At 37.4% G+C, this 18952-nt stretch overlaps 2 protein-coding genes across 2 annotated transcripts in view; both read right to left on the reverse strand.

The window, feature by feature from the left end:
- LOC139722972 (pancreatic triacylglycerol lipase-like) overlaps nt 1-3163 on the reverse strand; it is a 36707-nt gene extending 33544 nt beyond the window's left edge. Inside the window, exons 1-3 of the mRNA XM_071634251.1 lie at nt 3069-3163; nt 2143-2570; nt 1890-2004 (exon numbers count right to left, since the gene is read on the reverse strand). Of these exons, the coding sequence (XP_071490352.1) occupies nt 1890-2004; nt 2143-2570; nt 3069-3123 (598 nt within the window). The 5' untranslated portion in view covers nt 3124-3163. The remainder of the gene's footprint in view (nt 1-1889; nt 2005-2142; nt 2571-3068) is intronic.
- A 7749-nt stretch (nt 3164-10912) lies between these two features.
- Nucleotides 10913-18952, reverse strand: part of LOC139722973 (pancreatic triacylglycerol lipase-like) — a 9626-nt gene continuing 1586 nt past the window's right edge. Inside the window, exons 4-9 of the mRNA XM_071634252.1 lie at nt 17838-17954; nt 16195-16314; nt 15426-15662; nt 13535-13655; nt 12194-12388; nt 10913-10991 (exon numbers count right to left, since the gene is read on the reverse strand). Of these exons, the coding sequence (XP_071490353.1) occupies nt 10913-10991; nt 12194-12388; nt 13535-13655; nt 15426-15662; nt 16195-16314; nt 17838-17954 (869 nt within the window). The remainder of the gene's footprint in view (nt 10992-12193; nt 12389-13534; nt 13656-15425; nt 15663-16194; nt 16315-17837; nt 17955-18952) is intronic.

The following is an 18952-nucleotide window of genomic DNA, read 5'->3' on the forward strand; positions in this document are numbered from 1 at the left end:
ATTTCGAAATTTACAGTCCAAAAGCTATAATAAGCTATAATAGCTATATTTTTTCGCTTTGGAAATTAAGGGGAGGGGGGCGCCCGGTGCGCCAACCCCCCCCCCCCCCCCCGGATCCGCCACTGGTAGTCAAGGGTGTCGGTTTATGTTCATGATTGGGGGAGGAATGACCAGCGAGGGGGCGTCGAAGTGATCAAGCGGGGGAAGGATGTCCAAAATCTGCACTTTAGAGCATCCCCTGTGTTTGTGTGTTTGTGTTTTTTATACATGGAAGAGTTAGGGAATAGCCCAGATCAAGTCTTAAATGTTATTGGCAATGCAAGGAATTGTAAAATAGACTAGTATGTAAAGCAACACTACAAAATCAATGATCTAGCTTTGATATATTTGTATAACGAAGCGTAAGGTACAAAGGTGTACATTCTACATCACATTGCGCAACATTGCAGCGACTCTTTTTGCCGTTTGGATGTTCTGAGTACTGTTACACTGCTTAAATCCTGCTTATATTCAGAATGCCAACCAGGAATCACGCTGAATCACAGTCTTTTGTTGGCTCCGGGCTTTTTGAAAAATGTTTAACACTATATACCTCTTAAATTGTGGTTAAAAGAAATCTTTAAAAAAAATATCTTTTTCTTGATCACACTTTGGTGTCGATTTCAAAAGCAGTTTACTACCCTTTGAATTACCATATATTTTGGTGAGGGTTTTTTTCTTTTTTTTCCTTTTTTTTAACCACCGGATTTTTTTTTTTTGGGGGGGGGGCACGTGCGCCCCCCCCCCCCCCCCCGTAGTTACGCCACTGTCCTGATCAGTGGGAATCAGTGGGAATGCTGGGAGATGATTGTTCCCATTCGTGTGGGATTCATTTAAGAGTACATTATATATCTATTGTTGTGTGAAAACTATTTACTTGAGAATGGTGTCATATTCAAGTAATGTGCAGTTTAAGGCCCCGTCACTGTACAGGCATGCTGACCTGGAAACATTGAACTACACATTACCTGAATATGAGACCATTCTGAAGCAAATAATTTTCACACAACAATAGATATATAATGTAATCTTAAATGAATCCACAATGATTGAAACAATCATCCCCCAGTATTCCCTCCGATTCCTACTGATCAGGTACTAGCCATCCCCTTTAAAGCAGGTCCGTGTATCAGAAAAAGACAAAAGGTACGGCTCAACAAACCATCGGAATTGGGAACCCCATTTCGTTTCCTCTTAACGAACCATTGTAATACGAACCTTGATTTTATTTTGGGATTAGCGAACCTTGATATTACAGTTTCGGATAAGCGAACCTTCGAAATAATGAACATTCGGAATAACAAACTTTATCCTCATTTTCGGAAATTGCGATTCTTCGGAATAACTTTAGCCTATCATTACGCATGATACTCTGAAGCATATTCGTTTTGTAGGCCCTTCTCTCTTTGACTTTAATGCAATTGCTGACTGTTATTTTGTATTATGCATCTTTCTTATGCACAACTAAAAAAGAAAGTCTTTACATCTTATAGCCTTGTACACTTATGATTCGAAAATATACTGAATGAAATCAAAACCACTCGAGAAAACGGCAAACGGGGCAGCTAAATTTTCCATCTGAAGAGTTCATTAAATATTAATCAAAATCAATTAAAATGTGTGTTCATAGCATTTATTTCAATGCTATTTTTATAGAAATATACAACCAATGGGAGCTCAGAGACTGTAGTCTATCAGCGAAACAAATTTCTCGTATAGTGCAGTGCAAAAGGATTTTGCTAGTCAAACATACACGCCAGCAAAGAGGAGACGGTTGAGCTATTGCGCTAATCAGACGGTTGTTTGAATGCCTCAATGCCTTTCAGTTAAAGCTGACCCATTTTTCTTACCCGTGATTCTCGCAACCTGCGGGTCGGTTTGCCGTTCTCCTGCATACCCAGAGGCGTGGGCTCCAAGACTGTGACCGATGATGTGAAACGAGCTGGCATCGACGCCAAATTCAACCTGAGACGGGTTATGATGGAAATTGTTGACAATATCATATTTACATCTATTTTCCTATTTTTTAAGCATATTTCAACCATTCAAATGTTACTTCATGTAGAAATAAAATGAATAATTGAAAGTTACTGCTCCTCCTACCTTCAGGAGATCGATGAGGAGTGAGATTTCGGCACCCACAATACGAGTGTTTGCGGTGGAGATCCCGTAAAGATCCAGCGCACCGTCCCGCCAGTCCACACGGATGACGTTGTAGTCGCCCACGGTCAGGAAAGCCGTGGCCATCTCCTCCATCCAGTCGACGATGGACCCCTGGGAGAATCCGTGGAGGATTATCTTGGTATCCCTGTATCCCTTGAAGGTCGAACCCGACAGGGTACTGACGTCGTAGGTGCTCAGCTCCTCCCAGTTTTTCATGTTAGAGTTTTCGCGGGTGTTCAAGCGGAATTGGGTGCCGACCTCGTCGCGGCTCTCGGGTAGCCAGCTAACGGGGCGGTTGGGGGGATCGAAGAACGGGGAGCCGTTGTCGAAACACCCGATATCTTCGTAGCACTTCTGTAATGCAAAAGCTTCCCGATCATATCACAGGGGAGACAATTTCGAGACTGTCCATCAACAAGCATCCAACGACAGTTCATTTTTAATAATTAAACCTTACTTGATAAAAAAAAATGTATACAATTCCAATAAAAATAGTTTTGTCATGCATGTGTTACATAGGGAATTATCTTGTGATCATACCCATATAGATATTAAACGTATACTTCCAAAATAACAAATAATCTGTTCATAATATTGTCGACTGAAAAAGTCGCTAAAGCTGAGTCCATCACATTATCGTATCATTCGAGTCCTTTTGACATTGCCAGGGGAAGATAATTACTTCGGCAAACAAAGTTATCCCTTTGATTGATGATGCAATGATTACAACAGTAACGCTTATTCACTCTCAATCAAAATAAACGAGAACATTTCAATTGAATAATCTGGGAAATAAACGCTTTTCTCTTAAAACCTACGCCGACAAAAGGAGGGATATAGAGACGTGCCGTGCTCACAAGTCTTACCTAGGCCCAGCCAGGCTGCAAGTATTGTAGCGGAACGTAGCCAAGACGACGCCATGGTTTCTGCAACCGTGCTCCAGAATAACTACGAAGAAAATGACTGCAAGTACCGACAAGACTTTTTCTTGTCGAGAGAACTGTCTGGTGCCAAACTCTGTTGTCAAGTCAAGTCAAGAGAGTCAAGTTTAATCTCCCCTTACAAACACTCGAGGATTCGATAAAGACTTGTAATCGTCGTAAGTACTGTTAATGTAAACACTGCCTTGCTAATGACTATGAACAGCTGGCCCGGTACGCATGTACTGTGTACGATCATCTCCGCCAGCGCCTGGCACCAGCGTCATCGTAATAAACCACCTGCGTCCAAAGATATGTGAACTATCGTACCTTCAATGCATGGAACAACCGCGTCTGGCAAGCGATTGGTTAAGTTATTCTGCTGTTAAAAAGTGAGGTAAGATGCAAAAAGTACGTAGTTGTTCAGAGATCTTGGAAGGGTCCTGAAGGTTATATATCTGTAAACGACTACTCACACTACAATTTGTCACAAAATAGAAAACGATGAAGATAACATTAGTAGCAGTAATAATGATGATGATGTTGTTGATACAAGTAGTGATTTATTGATAATGATGGTTATGATAAAGATAATGATAATGATACTAGTAATAATGATAATGATGATAATATACTGCTGCTGCTACATTATGCATGCCTAATGTTATTACAACTAATAACAAGACTAAACTACTCGTATAGTCGCATTAGCACTGATGCTGATGATGTAACCGGTGATGACGATGATTAGAATTATGATACCCTGAAACTGTGAATCACCTGAAGAATACTTTCTTGATCTGTTGATAGTCAACGGTCTTTCCCGTAAAAAGTCAATCAGACTTTTCCTGATAGTCAATCAGACTTTCCTGGTAGTCACTGATCAAAAACGAACAGAAGTGAATGTGATAAAAACCTAGTATGGCACATAGAAAACGCTTTATCTTGGCGAGGAAAGCGCATGTTTTAGAAACAAGGCACCAAACAGGTTAGTCATCGCATTCTTCATCAGCGACCAGGATGCGATGTGATGTTTGATTTAAATCCGTTTCTGAAGCAGGCATACACACAAGGGTATACGTCTGCTCCTGGTCGGACGGATTTCAAAACTAACCTGCTTGTGATTGAATATGCGTCTAACGTTAGTCTGGTAGTTGCATATGCTCGAACAAGGTCGACATAAGCGCCAATAAGCGTGCACATTATAGACATAATTGTGCAACATAAAACTCAGGGCTAAAAAATAAAAAAGAAGATAGATACCTTTAATGGGATGACATCTGTACGTTGTCATGGTTTCCTCGCACCAGCCGATACTGCATGAGTTGCCTTGGCAATCTGAGTGGAAAGGAGTTTACTCCGATTTACCATTAATGCATCATGCCTGAAAGTTGCCTCCATATAACATGTGTTGTTGGTGTTAATTAGGATGAAATATTGCGTTTGAGGTAATACTTTTTCATTTTATTTTTATTTGATTTGATGATGCTAAAGAAAATGCATCATGTGTGACATTCTCTTTGTATTTGTTTGATTTTTCCAGTGTTATGTAAACATCAGACGCTTTCTTCCTGTTCAGTGTCGTTGTAATAATGCTTCCGAAGTTCAATCATAATACGATGGGTCTGGATACAGTATCATGACATTGTATCGTACCCATACTTGTGTCTTTGTTTATTACTGTAAATTTTATTGTTGACAAAATGTTATACAAAGGTATATAATGGTCCTACTCGTTGTGTCTATTAGGGAGCTGTAGATTTAGACGCGGGCGTGAAGAGAGAAAGAATAATAAAAACAAACTGCTCTCCGCATGCGCAAAATCCCATACCAGAGTTCATCTCACGCTGTCTGAGTACTTGAGGTAATAATCCTATTGGGATATCCGTCCTAGCGTAATCTCAGTCTTGCCTTGCCTTTTCTTTTGTAAGTTTGTTCTCCTCCTCTTTTTATTTTCCTTGCTCTGCTTTTCTCTACCTATCTCTGATTATTGTTGACTCTCACTGTACCAGTTCGGTAAATGATTTTCATCCTTTTTTTCTTATGTTTTGTATATACAGTGTATTATTCTTGTATTGTATTGTAAATTCGGGACCCTGTGGAAGAACAGACATATTTTGAAAATATGACTGAACAGGCAATCCCCCCGTTTCTTCTGTATACGTATGCAATGTATATGCAACTTGTAATATGTGTATTTTCATGTGAAGACGGAAATAAAAACAAACAAACAACAAACAAAACTAATTTGCAACATGACGCGGGGAGAGAGCACAACGGCCAATGCAATTGTCTCAAATCCAAATCTCCCTATTTTCAGTTTCAGTTTCAGTTTCAGTAAGTTTTATTTCTCCACTTGTATAACAGAAAACAAGTATGACAATACCGGACATATTATTCACAAGTCATGAAAATCTTAACAAAATTTCGCGTTACAAATATAAAATCATGTGAAATGATACATAAATGTCATTAAAGATCTTTAAGTGTACAGGTGGAGGAGACCGTTATTAATAAGCAAAACACTTGACTTGGACAACGGCTTCTGAACATAAATATGAATTGTAACAATTTTCTATTTAACCAAAGGAAGGAACGGAACAATTATACACACATAGAACAAAAAGTTTAAATCTTTAAGGCATTTTAAATGTCATTTGACCAAAATTGGCAACAAAAGGTGGAATGCATAAAGAAGAAAGAACAACAAAACAAAACAAAACAAAACAAAACCAGAGAATAAGGTACCCGAATAGGAAGAGTGGAAAGAAGAGAGGAAAAGCGATAAGATACAGTGTTCAGGAGTAGGGAACTATAACAAAAGCGTAATGTCTAATTCGAGTGGTTAATTGCGAGAAGAACGTTTTTATATATGGGATGATTTAAAACATTGTAGAGAATTCAGGACTGTGTTTAAGGTCATCATTCAATGAGTTCCATACATCTGGACCATGATGTCTTACGGAATTTCGAGTTATAATGAGTTTAGGATTTTCCAAATGATAATCTGTTGCATGACAGGTAGGATAAGAATGAATACTATAATTTGAAATTATCTTTAAACGATTCATGGAGCTGATTGTTAGTATATTTATGCATAAATGTTGCTGTTTGCCACGTATGTATATCAGAAATTCTTGGTGTCTTTAAATCATAAAACAGAGATTCAGTGTGTGCTAAGGAGTATGAACCGGTAATAAGTCTTACAGCACATATCAGTCACATGCTCAAAACAACCTCCAGGACCCAACTATGGAAGATGTCTTGCTCTACGTTTTCTTTCTATACACACTTTCTTCAGCCTTTGGCCGATTTTACTTACCTGCATTTGCTGATTCATTCTGTGTCGTTATATTTTTCGGGGTTTTTTTTCACTTACAAGACTTACTTTTCCACCTAAGCCGAATAATCCTTCTTCCTATAGAATTACAGTGACATTATAACAAGCCCAATCAATCACCAAATTTGTGAACACGGTTACAAGGTATGTGCAGAAATTAGGCAAATAGGTATAGCTCTTGGATTTAGAAAGGTATTATTATACAAGAGACATTAGACGGGGTGAGACGATGGGTTTAAAGATACATAGCTCAAATTAGTCCATCTGTCCATCAAATTAGTCCATGGTAAAACAATAGATTTCCCCAAAACTCAATTCGTCTAATTCGTAGTCTATTGGCTTTTATCATAATAATAACAATAATAATGGGTAGTTTTTATAATATATATATATATATATATATATATATATATATATATGAAACGAAGAATAAACCGGTAATGCAATATTTCGCCAATATAGAAATATTGCATTACCGGTTTATTCTTCGTTACATTGGAGCCAATACGTGAATTCGCAACATGTTTATATATATATATATATATATATATATATATATATATATATATATATATACATATATATATATATATATATATATATACATATATATATATACATATATATATATATATATATATATATATACATATATATATATACATAAATATATATATATATATATATATACATATATATATACATATATATATATATATATATATATATATATATATATGCATAATAATAATTCTGTTCCTATTAGTAGCCAATCAGCCAGAAGTAGAAATAGATTCTAGCAAAACTCACATTAATTTCTAGACATGGTATATGCGTCCTTGACTGTACTTTGGCAAAGCTGCGGGGCATAATGATAAATAGACGACTGTGGTAACCTGGAATAGCGTAACAGTGGGAATTGTCTCGTCATTCAATTCTCACATAATTTTACGAATGTGATATAGCCTAGTACAACACCCTTTGCGTGACTTTGATTAGAGGGACATTCCAGACGAATTTCATAATTTGACATCATATAGTACATAAATCGACAAGTCCATGTATACATTTGTGGAATTTATTGTGTTACTTCAGAAGAAAAACAATACTTTGAAAAACCTTAAACAAATCACACTGAACAAGGATGATAACATAGGAGGCTCACATATTTCAGAAATGTAGCAGTGTAATTCCATTACCATACCGCTTGTTTGCGAGTTCACCTGTGTATTATCTATGCATGCCTTCTTTTTTTTTTGTTCTGCTTCTTTGAGCCCGAACTCATGCATTCTTATGGTGACTTTGCCATGTCATTATACTTGTTCATTACAATTTGTTCTAAATTTTGAAAATATTCTTATTGTTCACCCCAATTATCACAAATTGTGAAACTCTGTCGTCAGTATAACTAATCTATAGTTGTTCAAATGTAAAAATCTGAAAATCATCCGGAGGTCTCCTTTGTAGCTGCGTAGTCCACAAAGGAGATGCTCATTGTGATTAGAAAGAACCTGCATTTTTTTAATATTGCAAATGGGTGTCCTTGCACGTTGGGTATGTTAGGTTTGCAAAGGACCCTTGAATACAAGGGTAAGGGTAGTAGAAAATATGAGATGCATTATATTGATTGATTATTGACGGTGATGGGTGCAAATGCAATGATTAATCACCGTTTATATTCATAACGCAACACGCACATATATACACACACAAGCTGTGTTTACGTTTGTGTGTGTTTGAGTTTGTTGGGCTTATGAAAAAGAGCCATGGCAAACAAAATCCGCGACGTATCTCACGACCATTCAACATTTTCTTCTTTTCTTTCTCCAGGAGATGAAAGTTGTTGAATTTTGCCTTGAGGTGACGTAAAAACATGCTGGACGTGGTAAAGGTGATAGAGGTAAAGACGTAAACTCTCAATAATAAATGAATGTACACAAAGTATTTTGATAGTGTTTGTACAGTGTATGCTTGTCTGTCTGTCTGTTTGCTTGTTTGTTTTTCTACTCGTTCAATTTTGATAAATTAATTCGTTTTGGCCTAAGATGGTCGTCATGTGATATGCAGAAGCTCTTTCAGGAACAATAGTGACTGGTTAAGTCGTCGTCTTAAAAGAAGGAGAAGAGGAAGATGAAAAAAAAAAGAGAGCAAATCTGGGATGTGGGTCTAGTTTTTACAACAACCAACTCAGGGGACAAGGTAATGTAATCCCTGATCCTGCGGAAACCTTTAGCCGTATAAAACGCTCAATTTTGTTAACACTTGTATAAAACAAATATACGACATGCTCGCAAACACACACACATGCACGCGCGCGCACACACACACACACACACACACAATCATCTACCTGTGTATATGCTATTGACATGAAACACAATTTTTGAAGGGAGACAGAGAGAGGGAGGGAGAGAGGGAGGGGAAGAGAGAAATTGTACTGAGGGGGAGGGAGGAAAAGATGTTGCATGAACAAAGAGAAAACGCCTGAACAGGTGAATTGTGTTGCCTATGTGTCATCTTTTCTCATCGGACTTTTATGCTGTACTAATTCTCATCTTTACTATTTCTCTACCTCTCTTCCCTCAATTCCCTCTCTCCCTCACTATTCCTTTGATCTTTCTTTTCTTTTCATTTCTCTTGACATGAACGATCAACTTTAACAGAAACATCTATAATGATATCAAACATCATTTCGCTGCATTCTCTGCATTGTTATCATGTATGTATAATTTGTTCATTCTGTTCATATCTGTTCATATAACATTGTCCTTTATTATACACATTGTGTATTTAAACTGCCTTCGTGCTTATATGAAACATCATTCGTATATAACTTTGTAAATACATTATACATGTACATGTATATGTGCATTTGCGTGTGTGTGTACGGACATGTTCGAATATCAATGACTCTGTATCTGTATCAGTGACAAGTGATTATATTGTAGGATTTATTACCGTATTCCATAACACATAATAATTGTTGTAATGAATGTTGGTGATATTCAGTGGCAGTTGATCTCCCATGAGACAAATTTTGCACAGGCCTACGCAAATAGAGTTACACCAGAACAGAGAACAGAGATGTCTTTAATTTGTTTCTGAAATATAGCCATAGTGAGCAGTTGGGCCAGTGTACTAAAATATTCACATACCTCGCACTCACAAAGAAGTAAATGATGTCGACGCATAAAAAAACTACAACAACAAAGACTGATACACTTCTATATTATTTACTCATTCTCTATTTCTTTTATTAGCACATGCGCTGTATTATGAACTCATCGTTTACCAAAGGCAACCCGCCTATATGCAGTCGAGAAGCCGTTCTAACGGAGATGTAGCGAGCATTAATGAACATTGTTTCGTAAACTGTAAACTCATGTGAATCTGAATGAACAAGGCAAAGTCATTATGCTATTAATGCACATGCAGTAGCTGCCAACGCCAGTGCGTATTGTGCGTGCACTTTTAATTGCCAAGAATAAAAGTCTATCATTACTCTATTACTTCTGTAATTTAACTCACATGGAGTCGATTTGCATATAACAACTTTCGTCGAATTTTGTTATTGAAACATTTCTTCCACATGCATATTCATGCAGACAGATTGCAAGATTAGAAGAAAGGACGAGGTGTAGTTAAAGACGAAGGAATGAGATAAAAAACAAAAGATAACCGTGGTCAATGAGTACAAGTGATCTGTTGAAGAAGAAACAATTTATTTTGACGACCCGATAATATTGGGAAAAAAGCCACGTACTAGTATCTTTTTTTTTTTAATCTGTCATCAGGTAGTGGATTTCCTACAGAAGAGGCTTTATCAAGATTAAATGGGAAAAATCTTACAGCGAAAAAAAAAAAGATGAATTTATTAATGCTCAAAATATAACTATAAGCAAAGGAAAAGTGCAATGGTAAAATTATTTGCTTTAAAGCATGTGACAAATGAATTTGAATTTGAACAACGCTCGACGTTAGGTAATGATGGCTTTTATAGGAGCCAATGGACATAAGTAATTTTATTTAGTATGATGATTGCTTCTCACAAGCACTACTCCACATTCCATGCTTATTTCTAGCATCCATGAAAGAAAAAGGCACATAAGGTTTCAAGATGAAAAATGAAAAATTGAACACAAAAAGTTTCAGAAGAAAAAAAGAACTTCTTCTTTCATGGAAGACATTATGAACAAAAGGACTGAAATTTTGGCTGAAGTTGTACACCGTACCAGTGGAATCTTCAATTAAGTTAATAATAAAATGAAGTTGAGTCTACTTCCGCTATGATAAAATGACTTTCAAGCTCGATCAATACGCATGTTAAATTAACGTAAACAATCTAAAAACATGTTTAATCGTTAGGAATTTTTTGAATTCATGGAAGCTGTGGATCACTACAATAGATCATGGAAAAGTGGTCTGTATAGTCGTGGCTGGATGCACAAGACTAACAAGGACTGTCTTGAGCATAGAATGCGGTAGCTTCGTCAGGCGGAATACCGTCATCTCCTCCGCACATGTAGGTTCTGCGACAACGTAACGATAGGTGATGAGCACCATGTCAATAGAGAAAAAGATGAAACAATGACGTCACGTGCATGGCGAGGAGGAAAAATCATGCGATAGAAGAGGAAAGACATTGAAAATACCATTTGTAGCGTTTTGACAATGGTGTGGTTTCCGAAACACGCCCCCATCCCCGCGTGAGAAAGGATAACGATGAAATGCATGGGAAATGTTTTAAGTGTTCCATGATTTTTCGATGAAAGATATAATGTGAGAGAGAAATTGACAACGCAAAGACGAGTCCATCGACGATCCAAGTGTGCGATACCACCAAGAAAACAGGAGGAAAGACAAAAGAAAATGCAGTGCTGTGGGTCATTACACAAGATTGAGAAAGACTACATCCCTCATACTACCGAACCTTCAGGCATTTTTCTCTCAATCTACTCCTAACAAGTGTGTATCAGCAAAATGGCCTCTTTTGATGTGTGTGTGTGGGGGGGGGGGGGGGTCTGTGTGTGTGTGTGTGTGTGTGTGTGTGTGTGTGTGTGTGTGTGTATGTGTCAAAATAAAATCCTTAATCTTAATGTCACCAAATTAATCACGTGATAGGCGAGCGGTTTTAATGTGTTGGTTATCGCAGTGCGAGCACAAGCGCACCAAATAGGGGGAAAAGCCTTTCAAAGATCGGCGTCATCCGCCATTACCGAGCCAGCATCACCCTCGAAAAATTAAGTCGCGAAGCCATGCAATACAGTGCTTTGATTAAGGAAAATGACGATATTTTGAACAGATGAAGGAAAGTTAAACCAAGTTAATGTTACTTTTGGGTGTCAAATCTACCATATTTAGTGATTTGTTATACGATATTCATTAAACACATGTTTGCCCGAAAAGTCTCTTTATATGATCTGTAACCCCCCCCCCCAAAAAAAAAAAAAAAACACACAAACAAACAAACAAACAAAAAAAAAACAAACAACAATAACACTACTTACGTTCCACAACGTCACCTCCCATCAGAATTGAGATTGCAATCCTTGAATGTCCTTTCTTTGATTTTTATCATGTGATTAAAAATGATCATACGCCTCCTCCCCCCCCCCCTCCCCTAAAAAAAAAAGAAGAGAGAGCGAGATTGAGAGATAAAGACGGAGACAGGAACTCAGACATGAACTTGAATACAGATTCTTTCAAGTAACCTGTCATCAAAAATACTCACGTGGTACCGTAGAAGTCAGTAATCTGAATCTGAGTGATGTAGAGCCTGGGTCGTTCCCATAACTCCCAATCCCAGAACTCGTACCAAGCGACATCATAGTCCCAGTCCAAGTAGAGACCAGACAGCAAACCTACATGAACATCAGACGCGCCAACATGCATGTATATGGTGTCTGGAGAGTACTCCTCAGTTTCGCTAGGATAGCAGAAAGATAATCAAAAGATGCATTGATACAAATCAGGAACATTCGCTCTTCAGATTCCCCAAGTGAACAAAATATAAGTGATAAATACTCTTTAAACTGTAAACATGGAAAGAAATGAATTTGTCTCTTTATAATAAGATAATAAGTGAAATATAGTCACAGAAGCATAGCGACTTCTTCTCAGCTGGAAACCTATTCCACGAAAATTCGACATTGAAGCGAAAGATCATCAAAAGATAATTCTAACGCTGGTTGAAAGTACTTCTTAGTCTTTCTTTGATGTCTGGAAATTACACAGAAGATGCTGTATATTTTACTGGAATTTCGCTTTTATTTTGGGTTGGCCAAACGAGCAATGAATTTTCATGTAGAATATAAAGCGTGACAACACCTGATTTTCACAAAGCTATAATAGCAAAAGACCATTGCAGTGTAACGTATGAAGGGAAAGTATATTCTATCGGAAGCCTCCCTGGTGATGTACACTCCCGTGTTTTAAGAAGAGAGCAAAAGAGCACGGGTATTCATGAGTCTTCTATTAAGGCACTCTTTTAGTTACCTAAGCCAGGAAAAGAGTACTTTAAAACTGAAAGGCATGTAATTGGGATCAAGACCTCCGGGTTATTAGAACATTGCTCATGAGCATCGTGCAAATGCGCAATGACATCGTAAATGAACATTCCTGAATCTACTGCAAAAGCGAGCAAAAGAGTAATAAAAAAAAACCCTTGTAAATGTTATCTAGAAAGAATTCTTTCTAGGAGAGCGAAAGATGAAGTATCCAAAGAATTTACGTAGGAATAGAAATGAAATCCCTCCCCTCCTCTTTTATTTTTGAGATTCATGGATTGTGTTCTCGTTTGTTCTTATTCTTGATGTTAATACTCCGTTACAGATTAAGCAAATTCAGTTGTTGTTGTTGTTGTTGTTTTCAACTACTTATTGCACTCTTTTGTCTGCCTGTGTACAATAAATTCATATTGTTTGTATGTACAGATTTGCAAATGTAAGGTTATTCTTTATGAAATTACGTTGTCTGCGTATACAGTTAATTAATCAGAAACGTTAATATGAACTTGAAAATACATATTTCCCGCCTCAGCTAAGATGGAAGAACCATTAATTGCTTCACTTACGAAGTTAGAGCGAATCTAGAAGACTGACCGGAGTAGCCGAAGAGTTGGACGTAGATCTGACCGCAGGCCTCTTCCGCCCTCCGAGGATCATCCGTTTTGATCGAAAAAAGATACTGCTGACCTTACGAATGAATGGGAAGGTGGAGGTTGGATTATCATTTTAGACACTCTACGCAAAAGATGTATACTCCATGATATATTACATGCTCAAACTTTTCCTGTGTTTGTATCAAGCACGTGTATGCATTTTGTGAATAAATCACATGAAACAAACACAAAATAAACGAACACAAGGATTTGTTAGGATCTGGAATTGTGATATAGCACTGAAAAGCGGAAAATATGATGGGGCAGAATCCAATTGGCACTCATTGGATGAAAATAAATACAACTTACATTGTTTAACATTTTAAAGTTTTTAGGACAGACGGTTATATTCATAGATAGCAGTTATCAACATTACGTTGATCAAGGAAAACATACCGTTAGTCACATTTTGTATTAAGTTTACAAACTATTGAATTACTCTCTTTAAAATTTTGGACAAACAGGAGAATGTCGATTTTAGTGCAAAGGATTCTACAGTTTTGGGGGATATTTTTTGTAAGACCTAGCACTGCTACATTCAGCAGAAAACTCAGAGATTTCCAATACAAGTTATTACTTTGGAGGAACTTACACAAAGGAGCATCTCCTTCTGTTCGAGTTTGTTAGGAGGAATTTGTGTTATTCATCATATTCGATTCACAGAGACACATCTAAATGACCTACACAATTTTCTGGAATTGTTCAAAGGCCAAAGCCCCGTGGCAGGTAAATGTAGATTGGTATACCACTCATTTGTGTATAAAGGGTTTCTGTGTAAGAATAAAGTTATGTAATATATGTATCTTTACAATCAAATACATTAATAATCCACACATTTCACGTTCATTCATTCCTTCATTGCGTAAGATTAAGACAAGTAAAGTTTTATAGAAAAAAAACAAGGAAAAACTGTAGCTACCTTTTCAAGGTAGAAAAAATGATTTTTTTTGTGAGAAACAAACAATACTTTCTACAAATTAAAACTGCTCTTTTCTAGGCTCTGTCATGTCTGAGGCATTTTATCGGGTGTGTCCCGTTTAATTTGCTTCTTTTCTTTAAATGGTGTTATAGATCCTTGTACAGGGCCACATTTGCTGTATGAGTGAAGTCAAACATGATCTGGCACACTGGCGTTTGGAGATCCTACACGAAAAAAAAAAACAGTTAACTAAAATCTTATCATAAGAACAGTTTAATGTCAAAACAAGTTAGGTCCATTGTCTCTAAGCAGTTTAGATATTTGAGATAAAAACTGAAAAAAAAAATCAAACATTTTAAACATTTTAACGACAGTCCTTATGACGAAACAAACCTTTCCAGTAACGGCTCACTCGAAACATCAAAAGCAATATTCTTGAAATTGTGATTAAAAGATCCCGCATTCTCTCATATACTTCTTTTTTTTTCAGTTTTTATCTCAAATATCTAAACTGCTGAGAGAGAATGGACTCACACGACTTAACTGAAATGTTATCATATGAACAGTTTAATGTCAAAACAAGTTAAGTCCATTCTTTCTAAGCAGTTTAGATATTTGAGATAAAAACTATTAAAAAAACAGTAAGTATATGAGAAAATTTGGGATCTTTTAATCACAATTCAAGAATATTGCTTGTTATGTTACAAGTGAGCCATGACTGGGAAAGTTTTGTTTTGTTGTATGGACTGTCGTTAAAATGTATAAAAATGGCGCTTCGCCAAGTTTGCTATCAATTTTTTTTAACATACTTTACAAACTTTAGCACGAAACATGACACAAGATGTCCAATCAATCCAAACTATAGTCTATCAAATCACGTCTCACCGCAGAAATCGGACGAACTCCGGGTGGTTATCTGGTACGTGTTTCCGTCCGCCCGATCCTGGACGGAATAGAAACCCATCCTCGCCGTATTTCTGTCCCCGAAGCAGAGTCCATACGCGTTGCTCTCGCCGTAACCGCACTTTGTAGCGACGAACTCGCAGGTCGCACTCGCGTAAATCGACTCAATGAAGTACTCAATGGCACGTAGATGATTACATGCTACGAACTGAGTCGTTCCTGCAAATAGTATTCGTTTGCGAACGCGCGTGTTTATGAAAGAAAGAAAGTAAATGACGTTTATATGAGAGGGGGAGATAAACCTTCAATTAAGGATAATTGCCATGATAACTTTATTTCTAAAGTCATAATGAGGGTTGTATGACAGTGCCTCATCTCAACATCTTTAGTCCATTCAACTGATACAACATTTTATTCGCATTTTTTTTCAAATCATATTCAGTGACACTGAAAAACAACAGGGCAAGGGTATTACTAGGAAACATCCACAAGAGTTTCAAGAATAAATGAAAAGATGATCTACCGATGAATATTGAAATAATTTGGGACGGGGTGCTGAGAGGATCACACTCTTTGCCTTAAAAAATGAACAAAAAACAAACAAAAGACATCCAGTTTCGTGGCAAAATGATGTAAATAATGGAGTCAGTGTCATGCATACTTATGATGTCCTCGTCTCAGGTGAAGGGAGTGATCTGCGAATCGTCTCAGTGGGAACAGAGTGGGCCTGTGGTTTTTGACCGTGACTTACCATCCCACAGCCCACCTTCGCTGCCAACGAATTCGAAAAAGCTCTGGTCACAACCGGGCTGCGCCCTGCCTTCGTTCGGGTAGAAATCCATGTGGCCGCACGCCGCGTACATGCCATATCCTTTTTGAACGAAAGAGGGAATAATAACTACAACGGTTGGAGAGCAAAAGGGGCACTTTAAATTGGAAGAAGGATGCAGGAAGGGTTGAGGGAGAGCTGGATAGAAAATGTAATTGCAATCAGCACGGATCAGTGAATTGTATACTGGCCCGTGTACTTAAAGATTAGGAAGAAGTGGCTCAAAATCAAGCGAAATGAGTTAGTTTCCCTTGTTAGGGGGGGGGGGGGTCGACCTCCAACTTTTAATCAACATAATAGGCCTAGGGTACACTGGACCTTTGGCGAGAATTCACAGAGTGAAATATATCAGAGTAAGTCGTTTAAGAAAAAAAAGAAGAAGATAAACGCGTAGGCACCAAATACAGTACATGGGTAACAAGATATTACAGGGTCTTTTGACCAAGTTGAACTTAAATTAAGTTTAACTTATTAAATACATCTATTGAGGGGTTAATAAAACAAGATGAAGAGTATAATCGACCATAGACAAGACTCTAAACAAACAGTATACAACGGGGAAAAAAAGTTGCGAGGCGGGACATATTATGTGGACAAGGGGAAACTTACGGTATCTTCGTAGAATAGATTTTATGGGTCTGCCTGAATTATTTGTTTCGACATTAGTCACGTAAAGATTGGACACAATGTCGCTATGTAGCCTGGACCACCAGTACACGACCTCAAAAAAGTGTCGTTCTTTTACTCCTCGTTTGATTTAAAGTGGCACTGGCGATTAAAAAAACAACAACAAAGATGACCAATGCTCATTGCTTAGATATCACACTTGGATCACATCGAATCCTCAATGCGATTTATTGAAGTTGTTTTCATTTCTGTACTTTGAGAACACGCCTCCGTAATATTGTAAGATACTTATTTCTAAAGGTGCAGCGCATGAGGATTAAAAAGACAAGTTCATTCAAATATTATGTGTGGATGGAGTGAATGCAGCAAAATTAGTAGAAAATATCAGCGAAAGTTATAGAAAATATCTGACAATCCATTAAAAGTTTATAAATTTTCAAAGTTTCTGTGTTTAGTGGATTGTGAAGACTACTATACTTTGTCATGTCTCGTAGACCCCTTTCTCCAATGATATGAAAAATACATTCAAAAGGAAATTTACAACGTTTTGTTTTTCTATATGAGAAAAAAACCCAGACATTCCCTCCAGTTGTTACAATCTAAAGGTAATATTGTTCACCTTGCTTTTGGGGAAAGATAAGTCAAGCGCTCTTTTTATTTTGCCAGAAACATGAAAACATTGTTAAGTTTGTCTGTATTTTCTTTTTATTGTTATCCTGCAAAAACAACTGTAGTCTACTCATCCAGCGACGGCGGCGCTAAAACTCTAAAATGCATAAATCTTGAAAGCGGATTTTGTCCGATTTCCTTCAAATTTTCACTAATGTGTTCTTTGATATCGTTGCATTTACTCAATCCGCATATGATATATTTGGATGAACTTGTCCTTTACAGGAACAGTAGGCATATTCACCGCCTGATTTGGCAGGTGTCCTTACCGAGTGTATAGACTGGATCAGTGTCCGAGTGAATGATGTCAACGAACGCGGCGTCTGTCGGGTCAAGGCGAACTATCGTGTCCGTGCCCTCGAAGTACGGCCCGGCCGGATCGAGACCTGCGAAGGCAGGCATTTCAAAGTTTCAGCTGAAAATTTTTGATCCAAGCCGTTTCATTGAAGCAGTTTTCTGAGAAAGAACACTATTTAAAGGAACTTTTAAAACGTGAAACTTTCTTCAGAAGAGTGTGGCAAAACACAAGTGTCCGAGAATGTTTCAAATAATGCTGTAAGTGTTTCTTCAACTGATGAGATCTTCTCAGCTAGCCTGTTTGGCTGTAAGCTCCCAACAACCAGTGTTTGTAAAAGAAAGAGCAGATAAGAAAGTTTAGACAAGATCAAAATTATACCAAATTAAGGAAACTTTTGGACAAGTTTTTCGCCTGTATTCTTTCTCAGCTTACATTGAGTGTCTCTTGCATTTCTGTTATCTATAATAATAATGATAATAATAATAAGAAGAAGAAGTAGACGAAGAATACATTGTCTCAGACGTTTCATTCCTGAAAGTTACAAACAAATATGCCTTTCAAAATCTACCTTTATCATTTCATGTTCATTGTTCCTAAGATTCTTTATTAAATCAGAAAATGGCAAAAGGTGCGCCTTTAACGTCTCATTACGCATGGTATATTCTCTGAAGCGTATTCGTCTTGTAGGCCCTTTTCTTTTTTACTTTAATGAAATGCCTGATTATTATTTTCGTATTATGCATCTTTTATATACACGACTGAAAATGATACTGAATTAAATCAAAACCACTCGAGAAAACCGGCAAAAAGACAACAAAAATGTCCATCTAAAGGATATTTGTTTGTAGGCCCTACTTTGTGCATTGAAATATATATCGTAATATATATTCCAATGTTATATGTATAGAAAATTATAATATCATGGGAGCTCAGAGACTGCAGTGCTATTAGCGAAACAAGTTTCTCTTATAGTGCAGCACCAAAGTAGTTTGCTAGTCAAACACAGGGCTGGCGCAGCCGTGGGGGGCGTGGGGGCCGTGGGGGCTCGGGCCCCCACACTTTTTGTGCACCATACAAAGGAATACA

Source organism: Diadema antillarum, unplaced genomic scaffold, assembly GCF_040938485.1.
Source record: "Diadema antillarum isolate AM-2024a unplaced genomic scaffold, OU_Dant_1.0 scf00000178, whole genome shotgun sequence".
Classification (NCBI taxonomy): Eukaryota; Metazoa; Echinodermata; class Echinoidea; order Diadematoida; family Diadematidae; genus Diadema; species Diadema antillarum.